Raw genomic sequence first — 19479 nt, 5'->3', positions numbered from 1 at the left:
TAAGCCACACTATGCAAACAGTCATAAAAGTCATAAACAGGAAGAAGGAAATGGAGAGTATAAATAGATATTAGGCCAGTTTTAGTGCATGTTGTCAGACTGTACGGGTGGTGGAAAGTAACTCAATTCATCTTTTTACAGTACAATTTCGAGGTACTTTACTTATTTTTTACATATTTTTTCATGCTACTTTATACTGTACATAGTGTACTTTTTTTCGCCGCTTATGTACCAGTTACTTTTCAGATTAATATTTTCCAGATGAAGGTTTCCGGTGCTGCTGGTTATGCGACAGATGTCTCTGAGTTGTAACTGTGATTTCTCCTCTAAATTTCTCAGATAGCTCATTAAAATAACTGCTTGAGGCCAGGAGTCATCCAATATGATCCAAAATCCATTACAGATTTGTGTTGCCAGATTTGTCTTGTGACCTTTGGGAACAGGCTCAAGCCCTGTGGTGGGAACCAGTGGCCCTAAATGTTTATCCAGTACAGAAGTTATAATTAGCTCCACCCAACCAGCTCCAACGGTATAATGCTGCATTCATGCATCAGAATTGACAATCTATTAAAGTAATTTATAGTCATATATGAGTTATTTTACCAAAATTCTACTCATTCTACCTCTGTTCTTTCACATTAAGTAGGTTTTTGACAGGAATACATGAATTTATTTAGTTATTGTGTATTTGTACATTTTTCTATGGTGTATTTAAGATCTGAGTACTTCTTCCACCACTGCAGGTAGTTTCAAAAAGAAAGAATCTGCCAGACTACAACCTGTATGATCACATAAACAGTGCTACCAGCATCACAGGGCATTGGTTTGTAGTGAGACACCGCTCTCTAGTGGCAGCTTTTGAAATGACCAGAAACCAAGATGATTCCAAAGCATCCAGCAGATGACGCCAGCAGACTGCTTGTTAACTGTGGGGGCCTTTCTGTGACAGAGATAACAGAAAAATACCACATCTCTCTCTCTCTCTCTCTCTCTCTCACACACACACACACACACACACACACACACACACACACACACACACACACACACACGCCTATCATATCACTCTGTCATTTATTTATCACTGGAAGCAGACTCTTCCACCTCCTTTCATCGTCTCTCTCATCTCGTTTGTGCCATTCATTTCCTTCTGTCAGCAACAGTCAAACCCTAATGACAACAGGCTGGAACCATCGGGTGTCAGAATCGATCACATTACATTCGTCTGTGTGTGTGTGTGTGTGGGTGTGCGTGTGTGTGTGTGTACGTGTATTTGTGTAGGGGCTTTGCACAGCGACCACACTTACAGCTGAAGACTGTGTCACTCAAACAAGTAATCCCAGTTGCAGAACACTGCCGACAGATCATATGAGCAATATGTCTGATATTGTTAGCAGGGTAATTACAATGTGGTGATATCACACACGCACACACGCACACACACACACACACACACACACACGCACACACACACACACGCACACACACACACACACGCACACAGTTGTCATCATTGTAAATGGAGGGGAATGATAGTGTGACTATCTGGGAGAGCTCGCTGTAATTGTTTGCAGGATATGATGTAAAACCAAAGGAAGAAAACTTATTCTACTGTGCTATAATTGATTTGGACCGGAACCATAATGTGCACACACTCCCACCACAGCACTGCAGTGTGCTGACCTGCACTTATCTGGTATTTTGAAGACAATAAATCTTCTCTTAGCTGTGTTAAATCTCACCACACAGAGAAACTTCAGGAAGTAGTGAAAAAAACGAAAATGTTTTCCCAAGGAGAGAATTCCCTTTTTGCAGACCAGGTGTTAACTTTAACAGGTGTCGAGCAAGAAATACTGATCCACTGTGCGTGATCCGTGCGCGCGTGCACGTCTGCCTACCACGTGCTCTTACACAACAAGCACTTCAGGAGCGGCGTACTGTGCGAACGCCGCGTGCTGCCCTGTGTCCAATAACCCCGGCATCCGTGACACACCCCTCTCCCCCAGAATGCATGTTACTCAGCGCGGTTCTCCCGTGGACATGGAGACACTTGATTGAAGTGCACTTTCCCGCTAAAAGCTTTGTTCTCTTTGTCCCTTTTTATATTTAGAATGTGTAGCGTGGAGCAGAAAATGTACAAGCCATTATTGCCTGCTGCTGGGGGGGTCACACAATTAAGAGAGCAGGGCTCCCGATTGTACTTCCACGAGGCGGCTAGCTGTGTTTGTCTCTCATTAAAGCGGCGGTGCGTGGGGCGCACTACAAAACAAACAATAATAAAGAACGAGTAAACAGGACCACCCACTCACACGCCATTCATAAGATTGTGTGCGTGTGTGTGTAGGCTGTAGAGAGGCCACCCGCTTTTAAACTGGATTGACTCCGCTGCTATGTATAGTTTATGGCGCAGTGAGGCAGCTGCGTGACGCATGTTGCCGCTCGATAATTGAACAATCGAGCACTTGATCTCAGGTAGGCGACAATAATGATCGATGCGGATGTCAGTGTTTAGGGGGGGGGGGGTAATATAAGTGATGATGTAAATGCATGAGCGCAGAAAGCGGGAACCCGCTGGCCCCTTGGCCCCTTGGCCCCTCGCAGCTTGCAGTGAGCAGAGGTGCGAGGTAACGCGGTGCATTTTACCAGCGGTGAAGGAGAGAGGAACGAGGAGACATAGGCTATGTCGCAAGGAAGTGATTTCGCTTTTTACGGCAGCGTTTTATGCGTCGGTTGTAATCACCAGTTTCTTTGTGAAATCTGGCAGGCATGCAGTTAAAAACATCTATAATTTAAGATCCCCGAAGTGGGTGATTTATGTAAATGAGAGCTTCCGCTTTATAGAAAACACACGCGTTTGTGAACTTTTTACTATACTGGGACTATATTTTCACAACTTGGGAATGAGTCCCTCTCGAGGCGCTCGGGGAGGCAACTTCAGGTGAACAGGGTCAAACATGTCAAAGCTCTCACTGAAACCTCCGCATGTTGATTACTTACATTAAGACAGTTATGTTGCTGTATTCCAAGTTCTCCAAAGTTTTGTGTTCAAATATGCAAATGATATCGCCATGAAACCTCCCAGTTCATTAAATTAAGACTATTATTTATTACACGTTTTATGTTAAATATGCAAATGAGGCATCATCCAAAATAGCTGTAAGAGGAATCAACAGACACAAATAGACAACGCAGTAAAAAAAACACCTAAATGTGTATCTTGGATGTTTTCTGTTCACCATAGTCTGAAAGCGAAATAGCCCAAAATCAGTGCATGAAAAACTATATTTTTGCCTGTAGTGTTTCCACTTAGGGATATAGATGGCCATGATGGAACATTCACAACACAACGCTGCAGCATGGGCACAAATCCCCCCCCCCCCCCCCCCCCTCCTTTTATTGCCCCCTGTAATGCCTGGAGTTGTTGGAGGTTACGTGGGAACTGTGTGGAAAGATCAAAGTCTAAAGATGTGCAGAGATCACACGGGCTTTCTGATTGGAACACATTGATCAGCCAAATGTGCTGTGACCCATAATCAAGGGTGATGATGACGATGATGATGATGATGATGATGATGATGATGATGATGATGATGATGATGATGATGATGATGATGATGATGATGATGATGATGACCGAGTATAGCTTTATTAAAAGTGCAAGAGTCCCTGGATGTTTCCTGTAAAGCAGATGGCATCGGCTCAGCACTCGGCTGGACACCGCAGCGTCCCGTGGAGTTAATTGATCGAAGCGGTGCAACCCAACAAGCCATTTACAATAGAACTGCGTTGGTTGGGTATGCATTTAATGTCAGTAAGGAGGGAGAGAGAAAATAAGGATCCCATGACGCCCACAGCTCCACGGTGACATCACCGGGTCTAAAAAACGAAGCGCGAGAGGGAGATGGGGAGGCACCCCACTCATTAGATTCCGTCGCAAGTCACGAGTGAAGATGATGCTGCGCCTCCGCGAGGACGCCCGTGATGTGTGCGCCGGCGGAGCGGCTGTTTCTTGGTATCCCGGTTGAAGTTCTGAGGAGACAGGAGCCCCAAGGAGAGCGCAGATTGAATCCGCTTCGCGAGGCTAGTTCCACCACCGAGGAAACAACGCGTTTCGAGCGCATCTGTACCCGCTCCCAGAGCTGGAGAGCTCGAGTTTTTTTTAACTTCGAGCTTTCTGTTTTGGGTCGACTGACCGGAGACGCTGCCAAACCGGTCAGACCGATCCTTCGCAGGGGGAAGGTGGGCAGACATCAGACATTCATTAGCTGTAAATATCGCACAGTGACTTTATTTCACTTCATCTGAGGCTCCCCGCGTTCGCTGTTCAGATGATACTGTCGTTTAAACGCGCGTCTCCAAACAAGGACGCACGGAGATCGCACAGGGGTCGGGATTATTTACTCTCATCCCTCTTGTATTCAATGTCGCTCCGCTATAAATGACCCTAAATTACATTTTTATGAACTGAATACCCCCATCTTTAAGATAGCAATTAACCCACTGAGAAGGGGAGGAGAAAGGATCAAACTTCGTGCGCAAAATAAGTTTTTCAGGCTTTTTCTTGTCTTTTGTAAATCTGCAAAGGTTGGTGCGCAGCAGGCACTACTTTTTGTGGGTGGCTGGGGCATCTGTTCCACGAAGTGACGTTCTTTTTTAAATAGAAAAGCAGTGATCCGCGTCTTGACGCATTAGGACTAGTTTGCGTGCTTAAAATGGACTTGACGGAGCTGCTGTGGAGGATGCAAGAGAGCTACCGTTTGGCAACGACACAGGGACAAAACTGAGGTAAATACCACACAAATTATACCTCATTATAATCACGTATATTATTTTAAAATGCAAACGCTGTTTTATTGCGCACAATCCATGTATGATAATCTCATGACACACGTTTATTATTAAACACCCGTAGTGGTGAAATTCATTTTGGAGACACAGTTTATTGAATTACCAAACATGTTTTGTTGTTGTTTGTTTGTATTCTGTAAAGACTCCAGGAAAAATCTTCTCGGTTCTGGAGAACAGCTGCTCCATGGAGCTGAGCGGCTGGAACAGCAGCAGCGTGAGCAGCGCCGGAGCCTCCGTGCACAACCAGAGCATCATGAAGCTCGCCCCTTACTCCCCAGAAGCCACGGCGGCCTTCGCCACCGCCATAACCTTGATGGTCCTCTTCACCATCGTGGGCAACATCATGGTCATCATCGCGGTCCTGACCAGCCGGGCTCTCCGGGGACCGCAGAATCTGTTCCTGGTGTCTCTGGCTGCCGCGGACATTCTGGTGGCCACGCTCATCATCCCCTTCTCCCTGGCCAACGAGCTGCTCGGCTACTGGTACTTCAAATCCCTGTGGTGCGAGATCTACCTGGCGCTGGACGTGCTCTTCTGCACCTCCTCCATCGTGCACCTGTGCGCCATCTCGCTGGACCGCTACCTGTCGATTTCCCGGGTGACGTACGGCCGCCAGCGGACCCCCAAGCGCATCAAAGCTGCCATCGTGGTGGTGTGGCTCATCTCTGCCACCATCTCCTTCCCGCCCCTGCTCTCGCTGAACAAAAGCGAGGGAGGGGAGGAGGGCAGCGAGAGGGGGCCCCAGTGCCAGCTGAACGATGAGCGCTGGTACATCCTCTACTCCACCATCGGCTCCTTCTTCGCGCCGTGCCTCATCATGATCCTGGTCTACGTGAGAATCTACCAGATCGCCAAGCAGAGGACGCGCTGCCCGCCGGGAGAGCCCCGGAAGGACGGGGTGGGCTCCGCCACGCCGAGTCAGCCCCCGCGACGCGTCGAGGCCAACGGGAAGGAGGACGAGGAGCGCACGCCCCCTTCATCCAACAAGACCTCCAACGCCAGACCCCCCACCCTCGCCATCACCCTTTCCCCTTGCCCAGGAGACACGCAGCCCACCCAGTGTCCCACCTCCAATAATCTCCTGCAACCTCCGTCCCCTTCTCTCGCTATGACCACTGTCACCTGCCATGACACCTCTTCCCACGGGCCCTCTAGCCCCCCCTTCCCCGCGCCCCAGCCCGTCCCTGCCAAGACTAACGAGAAGGGGAAGAAGGGCAAGCGGCAGGGGTGGAAGAAAGCTGACAACAACAACGGCGACAGCTCGAGCTCGGAGAGCGACATGGAGCACGGCCATGGGGGCGGCCGAGGCAGCGCCAGCATGCCGGGGTCACCGGGTGGGGTCCACTCCCCGGCCTCGGTCAAGCGCTACCGGGACATGATCGCCACCTCGAAGGGGGCCCGGCTAGTGCAGGGGAGGAAGTCCAAAATGGACAACAACCCCGGGGCGGCGAGGCGCAAAGCGATGGTCAACCGGGAGAAGCGTTTCACGTTCGTCCTGGCGGTGGTCATTGGCGTATTCGTGGTGTGCTGGTTCCCGTTCTTCTTCTCTTACTCCCTGCAGGCGGTGTGCCCGGAGACGTGCGCCATCCCCGGGCCCCTCTTCACGTTTTTCTTTTGGATCGGCTACTGCAACTCCTCGCTCAACCCGGTGATATACACCATCTTCAACAAAGACTTCAGAAAGGCCTTCAAAAAGATACTGTGCAGAAGCACCAAGGGTACTTTATTTTAGCAGACAGCCCCGCTGTTTAGGACACACGGACAAGCACTGACACACACAAACAAAACAAGCAATTTCTGAGGTATATGAAGAAAAAAACCCGAAATCTTTTCCATTTTTCAGAACACTCAAAGGGCTGAACTGAGGGCTGAGAGACTCTTTTTTTTTTTTTACAAGCAACAGTGTGTGTGAAACAGGCAACTTAAGGCAGCTTGCAGCAGACACACACATTTTTACAGGGTGTGTGACGTGACAACAGGACATGGGAGTCGAGACACTTCACTGCTCAGCACTTCAGCGTCGCTGATAAGACTTTGATTGCAAAGTTTTATCTCCAGATCACATTTGACAACGGATAATGCTGGGTGGTGCAGAAAGACGATGCAAGAAAAAACACGTAGAATGAACTCCTCAATTAAAATACAGTTTAATGTATAATATTTATGGAGCAATGGGGGAAGAAAGTACGAAGAAGGAAAAGTGACCTTAGATCCCTGTGAGCCTGGGGACATTTTTATTCATCAATACAGAGCAGAAGGGGTGGGGGGGGCACAAAGTGAGCAGTGATTTCTCAGGTCTGCAGTCTTAATTTGCTAAACCCGCGTGGCAAACATGGGTTCCCTCGATTTTTGTCTCAACAACAAGGTTGCTGACGATTTCAGATGTGACAGCAAAAGATGAAAGTGAACAGCCGAACTCGTGGGGCTTTCATGAGGCGGGCCGGCCTTCAACGGACACTCAGGTTGTTTGTACTGACACTCTTGGCTTTTTTGTCCTTTTATGAAAGACACAATAAGACTTTGGACTTTCAAAGAGAACCACATTCGCTGTTGTTGTAGAAAGTGAGACCCTCCTCATCCTCCTAGCTGGCTATCCCCTGCTTTTTTAACTTTACCTGGACTACCACATGATTGGACTGGACTCCTTCTAATGAACTCAGTATTTGGACATTTACGAGACATCCCAAACTGTTTTAGCCTCTTGAAAGTGCTTCAGAGGTTGTGTCCAACAGGAGGAGCATCTGCTGAAGACTGAACAAAAAAAAAAGACTCATCTTATTCGACATTGTTTTCCAGAAACCTGATGAAGCAGGTTGACATTTACGTTGCCTGCATGTAAACGACAGACGAACAATGCAGTTATGGATGTGTAACGTTCGCCCTAATTACACCTACACAGGGTTACTGCGAGAGCCATATTTGGCTGAGTCACTCTTGACCAACGCCTCTGGCACATGGCCGCCTGCAGTGGGCCTCCACATGGCGAACTGGGTTTATAGCTGAGAAAATATGAATGGTGCATTTGTTTTTTCTCACCATGAGACCGAGGCTCGCTGTCAGCTTCCTCGATAAAAAAAAAAAAGTGTCTGTGTATGTGAACAGCACACAGGCTTATCGACTCAAGGGCTGTCAGCAGCGACACTTCAATTTACAAATTGTCTAATACTGCTGACCTGTATGAGTGTGTGTGTGTGTGCGTGTGTGTGTGTGTGCGTGTGTGTGCGTGTTGACTTTGGTGTTTTCCTGTATAGAGTGACAGTGCCTCCTTCCGGCTGCTGTGTGCTACAGATCTACTGTAACGTTGATGTAAGAATGGAGTCCAGAATTGCTGGTGCAGGCATCCCTTTGTGAATGTTTCTACTTGACGTACAGATCGGCGGCACGGAAATGTGTCTCTGAACCGAGGGTCTTTTTAGTGATCGCCCTCAAGGGGACCAAGGAGCCTCACAGGACACCAGACACAACTCAGTGACACGCGGCTTCCGTGTCGGCTTTAACGAAGCATCACTTTGTATTTTAGGGTGTGACCTGTGACCTGTGATGGGAGGCAATGTTTGAAAACACTGTATTATTTATTTCAAAAACGATTTTTGTCTTTTCTGTCCGTTACCTATTTATTGTTCAGTTATACTGTGCTTTTATTCTGAAACTGAAAAAAGAAAAAGTGGAACAGATATCGAAGAGCGAGAACACTGTACAGATTTCTTCAAACCTTGAATTGGAAAGGATGGAGCTCTGGCTTTGTGGAGGTTGAGCTGTATTTGAGCTTTGGGGGGGGGGGGGAGGGATGCATTTATGTTGAACCAAAGGAACGTGAGCTTTGAGTTATGTGCAATAATGCAGAGACTACAATGCCATGTTTGCCATTTTGTTTCATCTAGCATGGTTCAGAAAAAAAACAGAAAAGGTTCAATCAGAGACTCAAGCACATTTGTGGATGGACAATCTATATATCGAGCACACCGCAGGAGAAGTCGCTCCTCGGCGCTGCTGTCGAAACTTTTCCCGAAGAAGTGATCGAGCACGAAGAAGGCCAACAGCGGCCCGTAGCCAGTTTTTGAGTTGGATGATTTGCAGGCTTTGTGCGGGACATTAAGGCTACAATCCATACCACACAGAGATGCTCGGAGACTCGAATAACTGACAAAACAAAATGTCTGAGAGCAAGAGCTCCACGCACGAATACAACCGGTTGTTTTGTCTCTCAACAGCTACAGCAACGCAACAGAGGCCATCAATTCATGGCCGTTTCCAATAAATCTGAGCTGCAACGCTGCTCAAATCCCCTTCCCTACCATGGCTTTATGTGTTGAGATTGCTGCTTTGTTTATTATACTAAGAATGACTTATGGCTTACAGGTGACGGATGCAGTAATCCGCCTCTCTATCACGTCCTCTCGCCTGAAACCGCTTGTATTATCTCTTCTCCTATACTACCGTTTGGACCAAACTGCACGGTCTGAGCGTTACAATTTCCTGCCCCCCCCCATCTGTCATCAAACCCTCTCCAGTTCAGAAAAAAATAAAGCAACTTGAAAACGCATGAGTCATTTCACCGGGCTCGGTCATTTCATATATTTTCCCACATGATACGACATCAGGGACGAGGGAGAAAGATCCTTTCCGGGAAGAGAACTAACAAACAGTTAGTGTCACAAGAGTCTTAACAGAATCATGTTGTTGTTTTTTTCCAGCATATACACGCTGAACCCAAGTGAAATAGTCCGCCGCATTGATCGCTGATGGAAGTTCAAGATGTTCATTGGAAAAATATCCTACCACAGTAGGACACATGAGAAGTAGGCTGCAGCAGCATGTCGCCTGCTGCCAACAAACACAGAGGAAGTCCATAAGGGGTTGGAGCATGTTGCCAAATATCACATATGCGCACACACACACACACACATTTGAATGTCTCATTCTGTGTCACATACTGTATTCCAGTCATGAAGCGGACTCAATCCACACATATGCAGCCACACACACACATTTGTAGTGACAGCTTGTTATATTTGAGGTCAGCAGGCCCACAGTGAATTGTAATTGATTTATGTTGATGGAAAAGGGCGGGGATTTCTGAGCACTGAATTAAGCCCCTCTGTCCTGCTTTTTCTTCTCACACACACACACACACACACACACACAAAGTGATGGCCACCATAGAGACCTTATAGAGTCCGTACGCTGCTCCTTCTTTATAGCCTCAGCTGGAATATAAAGCAGGCCTGACCCGGTGGTAGTGGACCCTCCAGAGAGTCAGCGTGAGGCGCAACATCATTAGCCTCTTATTTCCACACTGTAGTAGCCTTGAGAAGAAATTGCGCCCGCAAAGCTCATACGCAAGGAGAGGTGCACACGGACACACATTCACGCTCATTGTGGGGTTTATGATGGATGTGGCATTCGGCAGTATGAATATGTATGTGTTTGGAGGGCATCCCGGTGTTTTTCCATTTCCAATCTCCTGGACGTTCTGACGGTAGATCGATTTTCTTCACTCTGTATTTTGGCGGTTGATAAACGCCCAAGAGGCAGGATGAGAAATGAGAGAAGGAGCGCACGAAGGTAGGGGTATTAAAATGCACTTTGCGCTTTGTGTGATAAAAACATCATTTTTAGGTGGCACGGGACAATTATGATTAGAATCGCTTTAGGAGTGTGGCTGTTTAACGTATCGGTACTCAGCACTTTATGAGTGTGTGTGTGTGTGTGTGTGTGTGCAGTTCTACCTTTGGGAGGACCTAATCAAGCTTTAAACCTTATGGTGTGAAAAATGAGGGCGTTTTCTTCAAAGATGTGGTTAAAGAGTTCAGAGTTGGGCATCCAGTTGTTTGTTGTTTACCTAGCCCTCCGGTATCTGTTACCCTGGCAACGACTGCTCTTACAAATTCACACAAATTAGCACAGGTTTGTACGTTACACCACATACAGTTAATAATACATATTTAATCTTCCTGACTGCATCTTAGCGAGTTAACTCACTTTGCTGGCAGTGTAAATGTTGTCGGATATTCATATTATTCATAACGTTGCATTTGATTGTTTTACTTTTTTGACGAACAGTGTTTTATTTCTCCTCTTCTATGTGGACGACTTGACTATTTATTCCTTCCGGCTTCAACTGCTAATATGCCAATCGTGTGAAGGTAAAGTCACAATATAAGTTAGATAGAGCTTTAAAAAGCGTAGAAAGACAGTAGCTGCCCACAAGAGCCCTTGCAAGGAGGACTATAGTTGTCTTGAACTGAACTTAACAGAGTTACAATATCACAAATTGCTCCAAACATTAACTTTACATCAAACCAAATGCATCGAAGGAAGAGGTATGAAGTATGGCAGTCCAGTGAGATATGGTGCCACAGTTTATGGCACTGACTGAGAGAGAGTTTTTACAACGAGAGTCCTCACAGGCGCAGACACGTGTGTCTGTGTGTCTGTGTGTGAGTGCGTGAGTTCGAATAAACCAGATTACAAAAAACACAAAATAAAAGTTCACTAATTGACGCACAAAAGACGTGTCAAAAAGTAAAAGCCAGTCCGTTTTCACAGCCGGAAGTGTGATGACTTTCAGACACCACTGAATTCGGAATGAGGCTCATTTCTGCTTTCCCTGTGGACACAATTACTTTCATGTTTTTCATGGACATAAACAGTGATGCGTTATTGTGCCTCCTGGTGTTGGTAAGGATAAGAGTCGCGAGGCCAAATTGTCAGATTATTATCATGGGGGAGCATCAGGCCCTGCTGTAATAACTATATTAGTGCTTTGTTTCTTCGAAAAAAATCAAAGCTTAGCCAGAGCTCTGAGGGGAATCCAAAGCAGAGTTGAATCATCTGATTGAAAAGTACTCGTGCTGCCTGACAAACGGCCATAAAATCTGAATCTGCAGTTGATGTGTTGACGGATCGACACCCAACCAAGGAGATTATGTGCAGTTGTGTACGACTCACAAGCAAGGTCACCCAATATGAAGAGAGAGAGGGGGGGGGGGGGCTGTGTCTTTTTTTAGCGTGGCCATCATGGAAAGGTCACAAAGTTCATTTTGACACACAGACATGCATGCACATTCTCTTTGCACATGCGCGAGCACACATGCTGAGGCAAACACAAACAAACAAAAAGTCAGAGCACACACACACACACCAAATCAAAGTACACGTACACACAAAGAGAAACAAACTCACGCCTAAAACAAAGAAACATGTGACTAACACTCAACCGCACAAACAGATACGCACTTATGAATGTCAGCGCACACACACACACACACACACACACACACACGCACTCCATCACAGACATCAACAAAACAAACATTAAACAAAGATTAAAGCTGTCATTTTCAGCAAAAGCGTCAGCAGCGCTCTGCTGTATAATTTATTTAGTGATCCACAGTAATCAGTGAAAGATTAATCTTGTTGAAAAATGTTTACATTCAAATCTTTCTAAAGTGGACTCTGTGTGTGTGTGTGTGTGTGTGTGTGTGTCTGTGTGTGTGTGTGTGTGTGTGTGTGTGTGTGTGCATGTGCGTGTGTTTGTGTGTGAGTGTGTGGCTGACCGAAATAAGAGAGAAGAGGAATGCAACAGGAAGGATGTTTGTTGACATACAGTATGAGTGTGTGTGTGTGTGTGTGTGTGTGTGTGTGTGTGTGTGTGTGTGTGTGTGTGTGTGTGTGTGTGTGTGTGTGTGTGTGTGTGTGTGTGTGTGTCATTTTTGGTGCACTAAGGCAAACCGGATGTGCCGGGTGAATGTGAAAGTGTTGTGTCCTTTCTGAGCCACACAGCAGCACAGTGGGTTGATTATTGGACACAACAGGAGAGGAGGAGGTGGTGAGGCTCAGGCTCTGGCAGTAAGGCGACACCTGGACGCTGCTTGACGTCCATCCTGATCCATCGTTTACCAGCGATTTGTTATATAGGGTTGTATAAAGAAAATTGGCCTGACTTGACTGACACGGTTTCCATTACAAACAATCACAAGGCAAATTTCATTCAATATAAAAGACCATTTTACTCCCCACCTTTTGACCCCACGTTGCATCCTTTTTTTCATGATGTGCAAAGTCTGGGACTCCTTCCACATTGATGCAGTGTGAGAAAGTGTTGTTCGGATTCACACTTAAAGGTAGTTTTGAAATCACTTACCATGGATGCCTGCCGCTTTATTCACACAAACAAATGACCTGGAACCAAAACGCATGTTTTATGAAGTAATAGATGAACTTCATATGTACCTTATCCGACAACGTTTGTGTGCACCTATGGAGTCTGTTTGATTAAATACAATTATATTTAGAAGACTCATGACTCATTTATTATTACCAGCACACATACAAAAAAAGTCAAAAAAAAAAATGTCATCCTGTTTTTCGAAGAATAATTGTTCCGGAAAAAACGCTTCTTTTCTTTCTTGCCAAAGAGTCTGAAGCTACAGCAGTAGCCGAAACAAAATCCCCTTACAAGTCGCGCTTTTACGGGGCGTCATGTGTTCCTGGCCGGACTCAGTGAACTCCGAGAGGTTCGTTGTCAGCCCAAAAAAGCCAAAATTGACATTTATACTCTTTGTTTTTTTGCATAGGATTAAGCAAACACAATACAACGTGTTAATCATTGAGCTTTAGAGGCAGATTATTTTATCTTTTTGGACGGAGCCACACTGCAGTGTTCTCAGTCTTCTCTCTACTCACAAAGCACGCAACCAGCACATATGTATGTTTCCGTGTGTACACAGTACTCATTATTATATTACTGCATTTTCAATTATTCTACATACAAGGAGGGAAGACGAAGTAGATCCCTCCCGCAGCCATATATAGCAGCATTCTGTGTTCATGCTTGAATATTTCTGATATCCATCACTGCAACATTTTGGTAGAAATCTGTGTGTCCGCCTGCAAAGAGAAGAAACCCTCGTTGCTATCTGATTTGCTGGCAGACTTCTGAGACAAGTCTTCTGAGATGTTTCAGACAAATATTTCCTGTAAGCCTCCCTGTGAAAGGGGGAACGGCTGCCTGACCTGTGAGGTCATACAATGGACACACACGCACACACACAAAGCACACAAAGCACAGTGACATTAGGAACGGTACGCTGCTGAACTATCTGCGAAGGATCTCATGCAGCAGCAGTAAACACAAAGCACGCGACTGCCGAGTCATCCTCCAGTGCCTGACGTGGCCTACACGGTAACGGCATCACCAGAATTACTCCGTTGCATTGTGGGAATGAACTCCTGAGTGTGGTGACTATCAGGAGAATCTTGTGCAAACATGCGAGCCTTGTAATGAGGTTTGTGCCAAAGCATATTTTACTCTAAGCCAATTTTCTCAGTGATAAATCCTGTATACGTCTTCCAAGGGTTCATCATGTCTGGCTGTAGCGAGTGTATGTGTGCCCTCTGTTCAGTCCCCCTGTGGGTGGATGCCAAATTATCTCAGTATTCTGCCTGACTGAAAGTATACTAAATACTTTATTGGCATCATGTATAGCGTGCAGATGAACGTGCACATGTGGTGGATAGCAATTCAAATATTCAAAGCGTATATGGTGACTCAGAGTGAGTCGTGTCTGCAATACGGAGACGGTTGAGAGACACAACACTTGGCTTGAATAACTTGACATACAATTTAAAAAAAGTCATGACATTATTTTCATTGGCTCTTCATGGTGAATTCATTGAAGCTGCAACAGAACATACTTTTTACAACAATAGATCACTTATGTTATGTGTATGACTTTTAGCTCATTGTTTTGGTTTTCTGGCCCGTTGAACACTGTGTACTACTTGCCCAGCACCAATCAGCAGGCAGACATAGTTAACAACCAGCTGAGGGGCCAGATATGTTCCTCAGGGACCATGGCGGAGATCAAAACAGACCTGAAAGCAGAGTGAGTATTGGACTTGTCAAGTGGCCAGAGACACGACTCCATATGAATGTTAATGTAAATCTCAGGAGGAATGTCCTGCTTCACATTCTCTTGCAAATTAAATATCGTATAGCTTTTATAAATTATTTATATGTGTAAATGAAGAAAAATTACTTCATGAGTTGACAACATGTCAATGTTTTCAGCTCGTTCCACTGCCACAAAAGAACATAGAATAAATACAGCTTTGACACAAGAAGAAAACAACTTAAAACAGAGACCCATTAAATGTGAAATTATGATTTATTATACTCCGATACTTACATTTTGTCAATGTATGTTGATCATGTTTTGTCAATGGTATCATATGTTGTGTATGGTCCGAGCTGAAAAAGCTCCCTGGAGAAGAAACAGTATCTTCTGCTACAGAGCCACAAAGTGACACCAGCATCAGTTTTCATGTCACAGAGGAAAAGAGGAATGATTTTTTTGATCTTTTGGGCCCACCCCAGGTGATTTTATTGATTACCATACCTTCACCCGGGGAAGAAAAACTAATCAATAAAATTGCCTTGGATGAATGTCAACTCACTCAAGGCCTGGTCAATACTTGTATGCCCCTACAATGGAGAAAATCCTTCCCACTGTGTCTTGCTTCCCACGAAATGGGGCGATGGTAGATTTGAGATGCACTGAGTGCTTGATGTTGTGTGCACAATCGAGTGTACGCAGCTCTCCATACGCCCATCTGTTAAAATTGGCTCAGTTATAAACCTCAGCGCTACAGACATGATGCACCCTTGCAGGGAATCTCGAGGCTTACCATTCAGTCAAGTTACAAGCCATTGCTTTTTATTGACAGCTAAACTTCCAGTTCTTTGTTTTTACATTGTTTTGTCTCTACAGCTTCAGCACTCCAATATTTGAGATCAGTCAACAGTCTGCGAGTCTCTTATCCATCTGGTTCTACTCTCCAAAATACAATTCATCTGCCTTTCTTGAAGTGTTTTACTGTGGGTTCATGAGCTGATTGTAGCCAGGTGTGCTGGTGTGGTCCAGGTTAAGTGGCAAGATGGGAACAAGACACTTACGCACACAGATAGGCAAACCGGGGACATGGAAAACACAGGACGAGACGGGGGGGACAGCGAAACACAAGGGAGAGACAGTGGCACGGACGTGACCACGACACAGCCAGGTCACAGAGAGGGCCTAACTCCACTCAAACACGAGATCCTCACATCTGGGTCCTTTAAAAGTCAGGGTGGGACCTGAGATGGACTGCACTGATAGGACACGCCGTTTCAAGCGAACCACTGCAAACGACAGGAAACAGATACATAATGTATTAATGGCCATAATAATGCTTTGACATGCCTTAAATGACAGATTATAATCCTTTCTTTACAGTTGATACTACATGGTGATCTGCAATAATTATACTTCCATTGAAAGTAAAAGGATCCAGCGTTGCCGGGCTGTGACCAAATTACAAATATGACTATACAAGTATTAAACTAGGATCTATGTTTTGCAGGCTTTATAAATGTGTTATAAAATCATGTTAATTATGTAGAATATTTTTTGAATGGTAGCTATGGCTATCTAAATAATTGCAGAAGTATTCTCCTCTCTTAATAACTATTCTTTGTCTGCAAATTCATTGAGAATATGGTTATTATTTTGAAAAAAAAATCCTGAAAAGTTGAAAGCTCTGGAAATAGTAAGCGGTGGAAATGTTGGGAAGCTGACCTTAAATTGGAATGTTTCGTCAAACTACTATTATCTTAGCTTCAGTGCTAATCACTGTGGATGAGTGGCATCTCAGTTATTAAAGGTTGAATTGCTGTAAGGTGATACCATACAAGATTAAATATAAAAAACATTCATTCATTAATATTTATTCAAAAGTAATTTAAAATATGATCAATAGACATGAATACATTAAGGTAGATTGTACAACGCCTCAACTTCACGTGGCACAAATCAGCAATATTATGACACTTCCGGCGCACGAGCTTTGTTGTATTAGGAGATGTATTTTGAGAAACGGGGACAAAACAACAACAAAAATAACGTTTTTAGTGCAGCGGACGGAATATCGAACCATCTTCAAAGCTGTGGTACGTGTTTCTGGGTTTTTGAACGTGTGCCAAGGATTCCGAAAATAGACGATGTGTAACTCGTTGAACGAGGGGCATAAACTGGAACACCTGGGTTGGTTCAGCACAGGTGCAAGGGAGGCAGACCGGGAGCGCACGAGGAGACAGGTGAACGGATGTGAGTAACGTTAGATGTTTGCTTACCGGGCAGTTGATATTTAATAAGTTACTAAACCTGTCCCTGATCTGTAACTATAGGGTAGGGTTAAAAATGTCCACGGGCTTTTGTGTTTATTTGGAATAGTAATGCTAGCACTACACAGCTAACGTTAATCAGTATGCTATACGTTAGCTGACTGTAGAAGTTGAAAGTACAACTTCAGTACGACCTTCGTACTTTTGGCTATGCTAACGTTAGACATGCTGACACCACAGTATATTTAGTTCTTTGACTTTTGGCATTTTTATTCATTCGATAACATGACTTGTGTGCCTTGAAAAGCTGTGGCTCTGCTACATTTCTAAACTAGCTAAAATGAATGGCACGTACTGCGGTTAACGTTAGCTTATGGCTAAAAGCTAGCACATCCCTATCAAGGCCACATGTTAGCTGTTCTTTGTACACCCAGGTTGTACCACACGTGGATTCATGTTTTATCAATGGCTGCTTTGTGCCAGTGATTTCGCCCTCCAGGTACAGGCCTTAAAATACATTCTTGGTGCCCTTTAGAAGATTTATTCACTTCAGATCTTGTCTGCTTTGCAGTATTTACACTTGTTGGTTATGCAGGGGGAAACTAATTATGCACATCTTAAGGCTGCTGGCTGCTGAACTATAAATCTTTGTCTCTGCCTTCAGTGAGAACAAAAGTCTATTCTTATGTAGGCAGGTCTTTGTTAAGTTGAAATGCCATGTAAGACCATGTAAATCATCTTTTCTTTTCAACATTAAGGTTAAATTCGTACTTAAAAAGACAGCAAAAAGGCAATACAAAGCAAAGTACAATATCGGAAGGAGCTTTAGCTTTCTTTTTTGTACAATTTTTTTGTACTGCATATTATACCGTTTTAAGCAGCCTATCAAAGAAAGCATTGGTGCTATTTTGGAGATGTACTAATTAACTTTAAGTGTTGTCTGCTTTGTACGTTTTACAACTGTTGGTATGGCGGGAATAACAGATTGCTGTCTGTGACATTGCTGGACGTTTCATTGATGTTTTGAATCAGATGACTTGTGGGAATTTTCCCCTGGTGCTTTTACAACTCATCTGATGCTGTTCACCGCCTGTGGGGTTTTTGCAGATTCAATATGTTTGCCATTATGCGTTCAGATGTTTGTTCGCAATGGACATTTTGGGCATCGATAATTTCATCTGCCCGACAACTACACATGATTATGCTGGCTAAGGTAAACCCTGTTTGGAGGCCTTGAACAAGCCTCGTACGTGGCATCAACACTGACATCAGCGTTTCTCCTACATAGGGCCACCTGTGTCCATTTTATCGTGGCTGCCACAGAATCATAAATACTGAAAATTTCATGATGCAACCTTAAATCAAATCGTACAACTGCACCAAATGGCACACATTTGGAATAAAAACACTGCTCTCAGGGATCTTGTGAAGATGAGGAGAAGGCAGAAAAGTAGATATTCATAAGTGTTTCAGCTCTGTTCAGACTGAATTATTTAATACATAAATCACCAGAAATAGGGTCAAGTAGTTGAGTCGTACTTCGGGTACACTACAATGATTCTAGTCAGTATTTTAGCCAGCGTCAAGACACAGCAGGTGGCTTGTAATAGAGAGAACATATCCTCAAGCCTAAAAGACAAAGAAAGAAAGCCTTCATGCTGGATGAAAAGCTTACTGGTAGCTGCAATTGCAACCGCTGCTATTGCATTCCACGGAAGTAAAATTGCATGCAGTACTGATGAAGTCCAATAACAGGAATGCACAAACACTCGGAGCAAAGCACATGGTGTCTCTTTGGACATGATCTTAATTATCATCCGTGGCTGTAATAAATATTATGCCGCGGAAGAAAAAACTGCCCCTGCACAAATGTGTGCTCCGAATGGCATTAAATATGAATTCATGCAATACTTGGATCAAACTAATTACTATAGAGGTATGTTTTTTTTTAAACATTTAAATGCCCTATTCCTCCCTGCACTGAGTCACGGTGCGTTTAGGCTGTCAAAGCCCTCTGCTGTGAACTGATGAACAATCGATCGTTTCTCGGAAGCGTCCGAGTCGGCTATCCGGGAAGTTAGGACATCACTTTCATTTGGGACTCGACTGATGTTCATCAGGCCAAAATATCTGAGCACACCTACAGACATGTGGTCGTACAGAGCTTTGCAAATACTACAAGCAGACCACTGCAGACACACAGTTTACCTGGGGTTATTACTGGGTAACATCATGATAATTACCATTATGTTATTATGATGGCATAAACTATTTACTTCAGGTATAGAAGACATAGAAATGAGTTAATTCTGATTTGAAATGGATTAATGGAAGAGGTGAGGTTATAGTTCATGTAAGTCACTGCCCTGCTGGGCTGTTTTGCCGCCATGTGCATGGTCTGTAATGTCTGTAATGCAATGATACTGTCATTTTATTTCCCTCCTATTTACTTCCTGTGGGCAGAA

The 19479-nt window shown here is 44.6% G+C and overlaps 2 protein-coding genes across 2 annotated transcripts in view; both read left to right on the top strand.

The window, feature by feature from the left end:
• Positions 1 to 4158: 4158 nt before the first annotated feature.
• adra2b (adrenoceptor alpha 2B) lies at positions 4159 to 6580 on the top strand (the record flags this gene model as incomplete). The annotated part of the gene is made up of 2 exons (XM_079270829.1): positions 4159 to 4785; positions 4991 to 6580. The coding sequence occupies exon 2, from the start codon at positions 5033 to 5035 to the stop codon at positions 6578 to 6580; it is 1548 nt and encodes a 515-aa protein (XP_079126955.1). The 5' UTR covers positions 4159 to 4785; positions 4991 to 5032.
• A 10394-nt stretch (positions 6581 to 16974) lies between these two features.
• The window catches only part of gpat2 (glycerol-3-phosphate acyltransferase 2, mitochondrial), a 104367-nt gene continuing 101862 nt past the window's right edge, over positions 16975 to 19479 (top strand). Inside the window, exon 1 of the mRNA XM_079269548.1 lies at positions 16975 to 16997. The gene's annotated coding sequence lies outside the window, so the exon portion shown is untranslated. The remainder of the gene's footprint in view (positions 16998 to 19479) is intronic.

Source organism: Melanostigma gelatinosum, assembly GCF_949748355.1.
Source record: "Melanostigma gelatinosum genome assembly, chromosome: 6".
Taxonomy (NCBI): Eukaryota; Metazoa; Chordata; class Actinopteri; order Perciformes; family Zoarcidae; genus Melanostigma; species Melanostigma gelatinosum.
Note: the sequence above shows the minus strand (reverse complement) of the source record. Positions and strands in the feature narration are given on the sequence as shown.